The 13,659-nt window shown below is 40.5% G+C and overlaps 1 protein-coding gene across 7 annotated transcripts in view; it reads right to left on the bottom strand.

Annotated features, from left to right (window-relative positions):
* Nucleotides 1-10,866, bottom strand: part of AKNAD1 (AKNA domain containing 1) — a 59,927-nt gene extending 49,061 nt beyond the window's left edge. For 2 of the 7 annotated variants that reach the window (XR_005659959.1, XM_029063017.2), the window contains exons 1-9: nt 10,656-10,865; nt 8,791-9,949; nt 7,670-7,729; nt 7,526-7,565; nt 6,376-6,521; nt 5,920-5,979; nt 4,678-4,811; nt 1,427-1,595; nt 421-584 (exon numbers count right to left, since the gene is read on the bottom strand). Coding sequence is in view for 6 of the 7 variants with exons in the window: in XM_029063017.2 (XP_028918850.1) it covers nt 421-584; nt 1,427-1,595; nt 4,678-4,811; nt 5,920-5,979; nt 6,376-6,521; nt 7,526-7,565; nt 7,670-7,729; nt 8,791-9,813 (1,796 nt within the window). In the remaining variant the exon portion in view is untranslated. Of the gene's footprint in view, nt 1-420; nt 585-1,426; nt 1,596-4,677; nt 4,812-5,919; nt 5,980-6,375; nt 6,522-7,525; nt 7,566-7,669; nt 7,730-8,790; nt 9,950-10,655 lie in introns of all 7 variants that reach the window. The other 5 variants (XM_016226839.3, XM_007663915.4, XM_039911844.1 and 2 more) reach the window with 4 other exon arrangements.
* Between the last annotated feature and the right edge of the window lie 2,793 nt (nt 10,867-13,659).

Below are 13,659 nucleotides of genomic sequence, written 5' to 3'. Positions count from 1 at the left end.
TTAATCCCAACTTTACAAATGAGGGAACTGAGGCACAGAGAAGTAAAGTGATTTGCCCAAGGTCACACAGCAGATAAGTGGCAGACATGGGATTAGAACCCATGACCTTCTGACTCCCAAGCCCGTGCTCTATCCATTAGACCATGCTGCTTCTCAATTGATTGATAGAATGCAGTGCTCTGCACACAGTAAGCACTGAATCAATCATTGTTGTTTATTGTGTACTTATTGTGTGTAGAGCATTGTACTAAGTGATTGGGAGAGCACAGTAAATACCATTGATTTGTTGACCATCCTCGATGTATAAAATGAAAATTTCACCTTTTCAGCTCTATCTTTAAATGCTCAGGAAATACTATCTGAGCAATTGAATCCCCGAGCATATTCTCAGCTTAGTTTCTACGAAATGAAAATACTTACATTTGCGGGTAGAGCTCATAAACGTCATCTGGGAAACAACAGTCCTCGGACTTGGCCGGAATGATCTCGTTCTCATTGCTTTCACTCTCTCCCTTCTCTTTTTGGTTATTTGTTTCCAGTTCAGCCCTCTCTGTATGACCAGTAAGGCTTTCTTCTCTTGTGCTCTGTACAGAATAATCACAGTAGTCCTGGTTAACCAGAAAAACCCTCCAAGTATAGGAGGCTTATTTGTAACAGGCACACCTTATTGGACTTTAAATAATTCGAATCTGTTAATTGCATTTAAAATAACAGCCTAAGAGAAATACCTTGGGTAAATGGAGTCAGAAGTAGAATATGGTTTTATAGAGAATGTAAGTAATGTAACAGTAGAAGTTTGTGAGGAAAAAAAGAACAAAACTGATGATTCAGGCCAGGCCTACAGTACTGAATGGAGTATTCAGGTAATAATCATGCACTTTTAAGGAAAAAATAAATTTTCATAAATAAATCAATCATATTTGTTGGGCACTTGACTTTTACTGGGTGCAGAGCACTGTGCTACTTGCTTGAGAGAGTACAATACAACACAGTTGGTAGACATCTTCTCTCTCCCAGTGAGAAATTATGTGGATATTCAATTTAAAAAGGATTTGACCAGAAATATCAGGATTATTTCTTCAATTCTGCCACTGATTTTACTACTGGAAATCTGTCCCAAGACATCATAAGCAAAATCTAACTTATGAGCATTTTGACTATTTTCCCAAGAGAAATAATTTCTCCCAAGCAAGGGCAATATTTCATACATTTTTATCTTGGCCTCTGTACATTTTACTAGTCCTAAATTCACCAACAGTTAAAATCATTTCCAATATCTTTAAGGTAGTTTGGCTTTAAGCAAGGAAATGTTTAGCATGTGTGAAAGTCAAACTTTCATGAAAGCGCAACGGGGCTCCCGCCGTTCCATGAATTGAGATCCTGCTGTGTGCAATCATCATTTTAAGACTGTAAATTGTTGTATTACCTCAAGAGCAGGTGAACAGGACACAGACACAGAATCACCCAGGGAAAGTGAAGAACCTATCGGATGAGCCACAGGTGAAGAGGGAGAGAAACTGCGCATGTCTTGATCCATTTTTTCTTTGATATCTTCAAGTTGCATTTCTATTTGAAAGATTTCACCCTCAAGCTTTCTAAAAAAAAAAATCCAAAAATGCATAATCAACAATGCTGAGGAACTGCTCTTGTATATGTTCAGTATTCTAGTAACAGCAGTTTCAGATACCTAAACATACATATCTCAGCTCATACAAATGTGGAATAGCACAGTGAGAAACAGTGTGGCCGAATGAAAAGAGCGCGGGCATGGGAATGAGAGGACCTGGATTCTAATCCCCTCTCTGCCATTTGCTTGCTGCGGGACCTCGGACAAAGTCACTTAACTTCTCTGTGCCTCTGTTTCCTAATCTGTAAAATGGGAGGTCAATACCTATACTTTCCCTGTCTTAAATTAACTCCCAGTGGAACAGGGACTATGTCTGACTTGATTATCTCATTTCTATACCAGTGCTTGGCACCCACTAAGGTTTTAATAAATATCATAACTATTATTAGTAGTAGTCTTACCATGAACAAGAGCGTGTATTTAAAGGAACAAGGATCAGACTTTAGGGAATAGGTTACTATGTAGGCCCCATGATTTAATATGCTCTACACCTTAAGTCCCCATCTTCAGTAAGCAGCATGGCTCAGTGGAAAAAGCCCGGGCTTGGGAGTCAGAGGACATGGGTTCTAATCATACTTATGAGCTGTGTGATCTTGGGCAAGTCATTTAACTTCTCGGTGCCTCAGTTACCTCATCTGTAAAATGGGAATTAAGACTGTGAGCTCCACATGGGACAAACGGATTACTTTGTAACTACCCCAGGGCTTAGAACAGTGCTGGGCACATAGTGAGTGCTTAACAAATACCATTATTATTATTGTTATTATAAATAGGTGATGACGGAGGTATTATATGTTCCTAGTCTCTTCATTCCTCTCCAGTGCAGGGGGATCATACAAGAGGGGAACTATCTTAAAGAGTTTAAACAGTTAAGAGTTGATTTATAATATTAACGAATGCATCGCCCTTAAGCCTGGATCTGTACCCTTTAAGCACTTGAGATTCACTCCACACTCAGCCCCATAGTATTTATGTGGTTCTAATCTCATCTCATCTCATTTAATCTAATCTGGGTTCTAATCCCGCTCCTCCACGTATCTGCTGTGCGACCTTGTGCAAGTCATTTCACTTCTCTGTGCCTCTATTCCTTCATCTGGAAAATGGGGATTAAGACTGTGAGCCCTATGTGGGACAGGGACTGTGTCCAGCCCAATTATCTTGTATCCACCCCAGTGGTTAGGACAGTAAGTGCTTAACAATTACCACAATTATTATTATTATAAGGAAGAGTTTTAGTAGTATTTACATATCCCTAATTTATTTTAATTTCTGTGTCCCTGTCTAGACCATAAGATCCTTGTAGGCAGGGGGCATGTTTATCAAACTCTGTTGTATGGTACTTTCCCAAGCACTTAGTAATAGTAATAATGGTATTTGTTAAGCGCTATGGTATGTGTCAAATGCTGTTCTAAACATTGGGTACAGGGTAATCAGGTTGTCCCACATGGGGCTAACAGTCTTAATCCCCATTTTACAGATGAGGTAACTGAGGCACAGAGACATTAAGTGACCTGCCCAAAGTCACACAGCTGACAATTGGTGAATCCAGGATTAGAACCCACGATCTCCGACTCCCAAACCCGTGCTCTTTCCACTAAGCCACGCTATGCTCGGCACACAGAAAGCATTAAGTATTGATGTTTTTAATGGATGTTGAAAGCACAGCTTTCATAATAGAAAATCAAGATACAATTTTTGCTTTCTAGTTTGTTAGCACTGACAAATTTGATTTAAATATTAATTTCTAAATATACCCTTTGGTAATTACCTCAGGGATGCAAGTGCCAAATTTATATCAAAATATTTTGATAGCTAAAATATTTCTATATTAAAATATCAAATAGTACTAGTAATGACATGTATTGAGCACTCCTTTCCCACTACAACCCAGCTTGTACACTTCTCTTCTCTCAATCCAACCTATCCACCATGCCTTGTTCTCATCTCTGTCGAACTCTTGCTCATGTTCTCCCTCCTGCCTGAAGCTTCCCCTCCTTTCACATCCATCTACTACTCTTCACCTTCAAAGAGTGATCACCCTCCTGAAAACCTTCCTTCTTGAATCCATCTCCTTATCCTATTCCTCCAACTATTGTTAACTACTTGGATACTCACTCTATTCCTTCTCCCCCACCCCAACAGCACTTACATATGTACCTTTCAACTCCATTGCTCTTCCCTACGTGGAATTTATTTGTCTGTATCTCCCGCTAGATTGTAAGCTCTCAAGGGCAGTTATCAAGAACACCAGCTCTACTGAACTCTTCTTAGCCTTCAATACTGTGCTTTGCCCAGAGTAAACTCTCAAAAAATACCACTGATTCATTAATGAGTTGAGTGTATCCCCTGATCTCAACTGTAAACTCACTGTGGGCTGGGAGAGCATCTGTTATATTGTTGTGTTGTACCCTCCTAAGCATTTCAATCATCATTTGAATTTATTGAACACCTACTGTGTTCCGGGAGAGTAAAACATAACCAAGTTGATAGATATGTTCTTTGCCCACAATGAGCTTACAGTCTAGTGCAGTATATTACGATCTTGGAAAACTACACAAGAGGTTTAAGGCATATTTGCCGCCCACAAGGAATTTACAATCTAACTGAATAATATCAAGTGTCAAATTTAATTTTATTAAAAGATTCCAATCAACAAATGCAATATATGACTATGGTAAGAATTATTGCTCTGATAAAGGAAGTTTCAAGCCTTAAAATATACTTCAGATAGCCTATTGATATGAAATGAATTTTTTTATGCTATCCTGTGATAGTTTGACCAAAGGCATCAAAGCTAGTTGAAGTTAAAAAAAAAAGTGTCTTTGTCCCTCTGAATCACAGAGCGAAGTAAGGATGAAAAACGCCAAGCAGTCTCCTTTCTCCTCAGGTTCCTACTTCCCATTCTATATTTAAGGCTCCTTTCAGATACTTCTTTGAGAAAGAAGTTCTCCAAAAGGGAATATGCATCTCCTGGTAATGAAGTGAACATGAACCACTGAACTAGCTGTGGATTCAATGTAGCCCTACTTCCCAGGAGATATAAACCTGACCTTCCAGGATCAAAGACGCCAACAGACACAGACTGGAGCCTGTAGTTTTGCAGCTGTAAACCTCGATGTTTCTCCTTAGTAGCCAGATAATTCTGCTCCAGCATGTCGAGATCACTTTGCAATTGCTTCAGCACCTGGAGCAATAACAGGATCACAAGGATTTTAAAATGAACCCATCACATTTTTCCTAATTTCTTTACCCATGAAGACAAATTGCCCTGTCCTCAGAGCATTCTACAGGAATGACTATTGCAGCAATATTGCTGCCACCCTTTTCATGGCAATGTCAGAAATCTGTCCCTCTATTAGTAGTCTGCTGGACGCCTATATCAGTACTGTATGGAGACTTTTTCGGTACAGCATTCTGCGGGTTCCGAGTAATTCACAATGTCAGTGAGCTTCCACTCAATCTTTGGACTTCATTCATTCATTCAATAGTATTTATTGAGCGCTTACTATGTGCAGAGCACTGTACTAAGCGCTTGGAATGTACAAATCGGTAACAGATACAGTCCCTGCCCTTTGACGGGCTTACAGTCTAATCGGGAGAGACGGACAGACAAGAACGCTTACTGTGTGCACTGCACTGTATTAAATGATTGGGAGAGCTGTATTACGAAGCAGCATGGTAGAGTGGATAGAGAGTGGATAGAGCATGGGCCTGAGAGTCAGAAGGTTGTGGGTTCTAATCCTAGCTCTGTCATTTGTCTGTGGTGTGAACTTGGGCAAGTCACTTCTTCTCTGGGCCTAAGTTACCTCATCTGTAAAATGGGGATTAAGACTTTGAGCCCCACGTGGGACAACCTGATCATCTTGTATCCCCCCAGCTCTTAGAACAGTGCTTTGCGCATAGTAAGCGCTTAACAAATGCCATCATTATTATTATTATTGAAGGAAGATGGGTATTTCATTGAGTTATTTGCCCTGGTAAATGTAACCTCTCAGGTGGAAATATTGGTAATTGGCCAACAGTGACATGCCTGGACTCCAAACATCACCAGTGTACAAATCATTTAAAAGTTTACCCCTAACTCACATTCCAAGCGCTTAGTACAGTGCTCTGCACATAGTAAGTGCTCAATAAATACTACTGAATGAATGAAATACAGCTTCTGCTCCTGGAGCAAGTCATTTCTATTTCCTCTCCAGATTTTTCTAGGCCCGTGCTAAATGTCATACTGTGCAAACATTTCTAACTACAAATACACTAAAGGCCCAAATAAACCAGGTAAAAATTATTACCAGACTGTATTCTTCAAATGGTAAGGATTCCCATGTTATTCTCTTAGAAAATGCTTGTACCTATATTGAAAAATGGATATATTTCATTGCAGATATTAAATTTCACATTTGAATGAAGTTTTTTTTTTAAATACGTGTTAAGGATTTACTATGTGCCAGACACTGTACTAAGCACTGGGGTAGATACAAACTAATCAGATTGGACACAGTCCATGTCCCACAGTCTTAATCCCCATTTTACAAATAAGGTAACTAAGGCACAGAGATGTTAAGTGACTTGTCCAAGGTCACACACAGCAGACAATGACAGAACTGGGATTACAACCCATGTTCTTCTGACTCCCGGGCCCGTACTCTGTCCATTAGGCCACACTGCTTCTCTGTTATTTTCAGAGATAAATAGAGAAAGCTGTTAGTCTAAGTGATGTGGGAAATGTAAACATTTGAAAATATTACTTTAGTCCTCAAGTGATCAGTCTGTTCCTTTAGCTTCTGCCCCATCTTTTCGCCTTTTGTGGTATGTAAATTAGAAGGGTTGGGAAATGGCTCTTCTGCTGCAAGAGTGGATGACAGTTTTGTTATCCTTGCCCCAGATTCTAATCCTGTGCAGTAAAAAATCAAGGGTTAATTATCAACCAGATTTTCACCCCAAATGTCTGTTAGGTTAGACTCCCCTAAACCAGGGTTTAATGTCACTGGGACATCTTGGGACTCAACCTCAGTGTGGCCTAGTGGAAAAAGCATGGGCTTGGGAGTCAGAGGACCTGGGTTCTAATCCCAGCTCCACTACTTGGCTGCTGTGTGATTTTGGGCAAAGCACTTAATTTCTCTGTGCCTCAGTTACCTCATCTGTAAAATGGAGATTGTCTCTGAGCCCTATGTGGGACATAGACTGTGTCCAACCTGATTATCTTGTTTCACCCCCAGTGCTTATTACATAGTAAATGTTTAACAAATACCATTAAAAAAAACCAAAACTACAGAAGACCTGTGCTGGCTGAAGTCTTGACAGTTTGGTGTAGGGTACCTGCATCTCAAAGAGGGGCATCTAAACAACTTATAGGGAATATTGCAAATTCTGAAACAAAGTGCTACCCTGCCCCTGGCACTTGGTCCATGAAGCAAAAAAACTTTTTTTGAAGGTATTTGTTAAGAACTTATTATTTGCCACACACTGAACTTAATGCTAGGGTAGATACAAGATCACCTGGTTGGACATAGTCCATGTCCCACATGGGGCTCACAGTCTTAATCCCCGTTTTACCGAAGAGGGAAGTGAGCCACAGAGAAGTGAAGTGACTTGCCTAAGGTCACACAGCAGACAAGTGATGGAGCCAGAATTAGAACCCAGATCCTCTGACTCTCAGGGCCATGCTGTTTCCACTAGGCCACTTCTGCTCCTTATAATCCACCCTCTTCCCTCGTTATCTGTCTTCCACTCCACTTGAACATTTTGGTCGGCTTCTACCAACTTTAGCGGGAGGGGCAGAGGTGGAAGATATTCAGCACCCCGGCACCGCTCCCAATTCAAATTACACTGACAAAAACCCTGAAAATAACAATAAGAATTAATATTTAAAACCAGAACAGTTTAACATGACGTTACCTGTATGAGATCCTTTGGAAACCCTCAGTGAAGGTTCTACCTAAACAATTAGAGGTTAAGAGAAGATTATTGTAAGATACAGTTACTTCTGAACTGATCAAGGATCCAGTTCAATGAAAATACAAATATACTCTATAGACTTACCTTGGTAGTGAATCTTAAGAAATCCGTGAGATTTTGAGCCTCAGCATGTTTCGTAAGCAACTAGTATCCAAGAAAAGAAAAAGTGGAAAGAAAACATAAAATGAAATATTTCAAAGAATTTCCCCAATAAATGTATCATTTTGCTAAATTACTTTTCATTATTGTAAATGCACTAAGATAAAGGAATATATCTAGGTTTGAATTAGATTAATTGTATTTTTGTTTGTATATAATTTATAAAAATAGCTTTATATACACATGCATTTACAAGAAGCAGCGTGGTTCAGTGGAAGGAGCCTGGGCTTCAGAGTCAGAGGTCATGGGTTTGACTCCCAGCTCTGCCACTTGTCAGCTGTGTGACCTTGGGCAAGTCACTTAACTTCTCTGTGCCTCAGTTACCTCATCTGTAAAATGGGGATTAAGACTGTGAGCATCACGTGGGACAACCTGATTACCCTGTATCTACCCCAGCGCTTAGAACAGTGCTCTGCACCTAGTAAGCACTTAACAAATACCAACATTATTATTATTATTATGTATAAAGTATATATCCAGCTATCCTTCATTTTTGAACATGATTTTTGTTTTTATACAATTTATAGAAATAGCTGTATGTACACATGTATTTACATGTATAAAATACATATCGAGCTATCCATTTTTGAACATGATTTTTGTTTTTATATAATTTATAGAAATAGCTGTATATACACATGCATCTACATATATGAATTACATATCCAGCTAGCCTTCATTTTTGAAGATGATTCTCTGGGTAAGTGAATTCTGGTCAAAGTGGGCTAGTATGGCTGAGAAGAATGTTGAGTTCTTAACCTGGACCACCTATTTTCATATGCCTTTTGTTTAATGTTAAGGTAGGGTAGATCCCATCATCGGTTAAGACAGCACTCGAGTTGTTTCTCTAGAGGTTCAAACATCCATTAGTATCAGGGGATAAATGTTCCCAGAAAGAATGATGGGGCATTTCCACGATTCCGAGATCTCCATTACACATGACCAATTCTGACATCATAATTTCATCCTTATCACTGAAAGCTTTTGAGACCAAGAGCAGAAGAAGAATTTTGAAGGCCAGGGAATTCTGGTGAAATTTTTCTTACCTGTAGCTGCTGTAAGAATTCAGCATTTTTCTTTATCTCCTCTTCTGACTGCTTTTCAATAAAATCTAAATTAGTTTTGGCTCCCAAAACATCTGGCAGAATTCCTGACTCACCAATCAAGTTCGGGGAGGAAGTGGTTTGTTTTACCACGGGTGTTGATTTATTAGCGCAATTTCTTCTCGGTATTTTCACTTTGGGAGCAATCTTAGAGAAATCAGGAAGGCGATAGTGGACTTGACCCTGGCCATATTTGAATTCGTGACTTGAGTGTGTTCTTTCCACCGTACGTTTCTGGGACATCTGCCCCATCTGTGTTTTTTTAAAACGTTTTGTACATCCATTTTCAGTTAGCAAATTTTGTTTACCCTCTGTGTGAACCTCAGGCTCCTCTGATGGTTTTAAGTCAAATTTATTTTCTTCCAGAGTGAATCCATCTCTGGGACTAGAATCACAATTTTCCTCTTCACTGTTTAAAAGTTTTTGGTCAGAGTCGCCTGTATTTTTTTGTTTTGGCAAAAGATTCTCACTGCGATGTGAAGTTACATTTTTAATAACTCTGTTTTCATCAAAACTTTCTATAAAAGAAATCTCTGGAATGGTTTCCCCATCAATAAAATGGCAGGCATTTAACAACTCCTCATTGGAAAGATGCCGTAGTAGAACTTCAGAAATGTGAGAATTGGAGTATTTTTTATTATCATCTGGTATGTGAAAAAGTCCCATGCAAAAATCAGCCTCGAGCTTTTCTCCTATAAGAGTGTCCGGAGATACCTTATTGGGAAAAACATTCTCTTCACTCCCAGGAATCTCGTCAGGAGTATGCCAGTCTTGAGGCTTTGGAACCTCTGAAAGCATCATATTTGAAAAATCATCTGAAATACTTTCAACTGCAGTGAAAGTATGTTCACTCCAGATACATGTTTCATTCTTGTGTTTCTGATGGTTCCTCTCTAGCTCTCCATCATAAGGTAAATCTCTTTGGCTTTCATCGGTTCTATCTTCAGAAAATTCCAATTCATCCATGAAGGTGAAATTGGCTCTGTTTCACCTTTTGGTAGTCTGCTTTAACTGGTTCTACTCTTGGGTTGTATTTCTTCTCTTAGGTGTTTTTCACTGATCTGCTTCAAAGGGGTGCTTTAATTATTGCACTGGTTATATGCTATGAGGTAGGAGAAAACAGTCTCATGTTAAATATATTTGGAGTTCTTACAGAATAAATACCTAATTAAAATATTCTTTGAACGATGGCTCACCTAAGTATCACATTTGTAAATTAACTTAAGAAGGAATGTGGTTGACAGTGGAATAAATTGGAAAATAAAATGTAGTTATCCATTTATAATAAGACTCAAGCAAATCTAGAGGAAATATAAGCAAATCTAGAAGAAATCTAGGCCATCCTAAATAGTATCCTCCTAGTCACACGTAAAAAAACCAAAAACTGCAATGCAGAGACATAAAGACCATTCTTTCAGTTTTCACAATTTAAGAGTGTTACTATAGCTACTATAGCCTGCTGAAAATTAATCTACCCTGCCTCAGTTTCCTCTCCTATCCCCACCTTCTACTAGTGAAGAAGAGGAAACATTTGATTGTGACGCTTCTCTGTCCAACTATCGAGAAGTGTTCAATCCAATCAAACTCCTTATGGGCTGGGACCATGTCTACCAACTCTGTTAGACTGTGCTCTCCCAAGCTCTTAGTACAGTGCTCTGCACATAGTAAGCACTCAACAAAAACCACCGATTGACTGATTGAATCAGAATCTTTTCCTGCACCCATTAGGGATCAAAAATGTCCAGATCATCTGGAAAGTAAAGCTTTCTTTTAATTGCACACACTTTACCACTTCATCCAATACTCACTTGAACTTTGCAGCCATTTTTATAAATTTCTTTCTAGAAAATGAATGATCTACGCAGTAAACACTGTAGTGAGCTCTTTGCGGGTAGCTGGAAAATCGAGATTCCAAACTGAGTAAAGACGTTCCACTCAGGGACAGAAGAGGATGTTTTCTTTCCTACTCCCAAGTACCTTTCACATACTTCAAAGGGTGCTACTGAAATCAGTCAATGCAGTGACTGCTTTAGTAAGAGTTTTGACCATTATGTGTTAAGCGATGACTCACAAATTCCATTGGACAGAAACACCTCATTTTGGAAGCAGCGAGGCCTAGTGGAAAAAGCACGGGCTTAGGAGTCAGAGTTTGGGGGTTCTATTCCCGGCTCTGCCACTTGTCAGCTGTGTGACTTTGGGCAAGTCACTTAAGTTCTCTGTACCTCAGTTTCCTCATCTGTAAAATGGCAATTTAGACTGTGAGCCCCATGTGGGACAACCTGATTACCTTGTGTCTACTCCAGTGCTTAGAATGGTGCTCGGCACATAGTAAGCACTTATTAAATGCCATCATTATTATTATTTCTTGTGATGTATAGTAGGCATGGTACTTGTTGAACCCCCACCAAAGATCTAGGAAAGTACAAGAGAAGTATGAGCCACTTTTCTTACCCATGAAGATCTTACATATATCCAACCCTTCAAAATATTTCAATCTGAGCCTTCGCAAGAGATGGGGAATGGAATACTGCTACTAGACGGTAAGTTCATTATGACCATGGAATGTGTCCTCCAATTCTGTTATAGTGTACTCTCCCAAGTGCTTAGTACAGTGCTCCTCACATAGTAAGTTCCCAAAGAAATACCACTGATTGATTGATTACCATATTATAATGTTAAAATTAGATAGTAGTTGAAACTAGTTGGTTTCAAACATTACAGTGTAAGAACTACATTGTCATGGCAAAAAATCTCCCAAGATCTTCCCTGATTAAGCCCTCTTTTCTTCTTCTCCCACTCCCTTCTGCTTTGCTTTGACTTACTCCCTTTGTTCATCCCCCTTCCCAGCCCCACAGCACTCTTGTGATAATAATAATAAAAATAATAGTATTTGTTAAACACTTACTATGTGCCAAGCACTGTTCTATGTGCTGGGATAGATACAAGGTCATCAGGTTGTCCCACATGGGGCACACAGTCTTAATCACCATTTTACAAATGAGGTAACTGAGGCACAGAGAAGTGAAGTGGCTTGTTCAAGATCATGTAGCTCATAAATGGCAGAGCTGGGATTAGAACCCATGTCCTCTGACTCCCAAATCCATGCTCTTTCCACTAAGCCATGCTGCTTCTCTATAGCTATAATTTTATTTATAATAATAATAATAATCATATTTGTTAAATGCTTACTGTGTGCCAAGCACTGTTCCAAGCCCTGGGGGAGATACAAGGTCATCTCATGGGGCTCACAGTCAATCCCCATTTTACAGATGAGGTAACTGAGGCACAGAGAAGTTAAGTGACTTGCCCAAGTCAAGTGATGGAGCTGGGATTAGAACCCATGACCTCCGACTCCCAAGCCCGTGCTCTTTCCACTGAGCCAGGCTACTTCTTAATGTCTGTCTCCCCATCTAGACTATGAGCTCGTCGTGGGCAGAGAATGTGTCTGTTATATTGCTATATCGTACCCTTCCAATGCTACTTAGTACAGTGATCTGCACACATTTAAGCGCTCTATAAATACAACTGACTAACTGACAGACCGACTCCCTCCAGGAGGGGTGGAGAGGGATGTTCATGTCAGTCCCACTCTGAGTGCATCAGTCCAAAAGTGCCCACCCTTTAGGGTGTGGGTGCAGTTAAGGGAGAGGAGATAGAGAACCTTTGCTGAGGTGTCAGGCTTTGGAAAAAGTGGTGACAGCAAGACAGATATTTCGGGCCCACGGGCATTCGCTCATCCTGAGCTCCACACCACCAGAACTATAGCCAATCAATCAATCAGTGGTAATTATTGAGCACTTACTATGTACCAAAAATTATGCTAGCTCTTGGGGGAGTACGATAAATAGAAGCAATGTGGCCTAGTGTCTCCCCTGCTGTAGACTGCGAGATCGCTGTGGGCAAGGATCGTCTCTCTTTACTGCTGTGTTGTACTTTCCCCAGTGCTTTGTACAGCGCTGTGCACACAGTAAGCGCTCAAGAAATATGAGTGAATGAATGAATGGACCTGGGAGTCTGAGGATCTGGGTTCCAAACCCAGCTCCACCACTTGTCTGCTGTGTGGCCTCGGGCAAGTCACTTGACTTCTCTGTGCCTCAGTTTCCTCACCTGTAAAATGAGGATGAAAATGGAGGTGCTGTGTAGAACCTGATTAGCTTGTATCTACCCCAGTACAATGCCTGGCACATAGTAAGCGCTTAACAAATACCATAAAAAAATGCGTATTCCATTGAGGTCTGGGATCCACTCCAGGAACAAACTTTGGCCCATATTACACTGGGCTTTCTTCCAACAACTTATAACAGGCCAAGCCGGCCTAAGACATTGCAGTGCCCCAGGCAAAAGTTCAAAATGTGCTGCCCTTCAGTGATACATGGGACCGAACAGGAGAGAAGGCTTGGAAGGGGATGGGCTACCCCTCCCCGAAACTCCATCCTAACCTCACCACTGCACGTTAGTTTTGAGGAGTCTGAGCAACACGGGTAGGTAAAGATCGGAAGCAGCCAGGGTAGGTTTAAAAAGGGTACACAGGATGGTTTGGGCTAAAGGGGCCTGCGGCCAGCCTGGTGAAGGGGTGGGTGAGCCTGGAGGTTGGGGTTGGACAAGTTAAGAGTTTCAGAGTCCAGAGGGGTGTAGGGGAGCCATGATGATGGAGGTTTAAACGATTAGAGGAGGGTGGTGTGAGTGGGGCCGCAGAGAGAGCAGAGCGAATAAAAGAAGACTTACCCGAGTGACACGTGGCAGTGTCATGATGATTTTTCGATGGGCTTGCCTTTTCCAGGAAGTAAAAGATACTCACTAAGCTGGATAATG

This window comes from Ornithorhynchus anatinus, chromosome 4 (genome assembly GCF_004115215.2).
Source record: "Ornithorhynchus anatinus isolate Pmale09 chromosome 4, mOrnAna1.pri.v4, whole genome shotgun sequence".
Lineage (NCBI taxonomy): Eukaryota > Metazoa > Chordata > Mammalia > Monotremata > Ornithorhynchidae > Ornithorhynchus > Ornithorhynchus anatinus.
The sequence above is the reverse complement of the archived record's forward strand: the minus strand, read 5'-3'. Positions and strand labels throughout refer to the sequence as shown.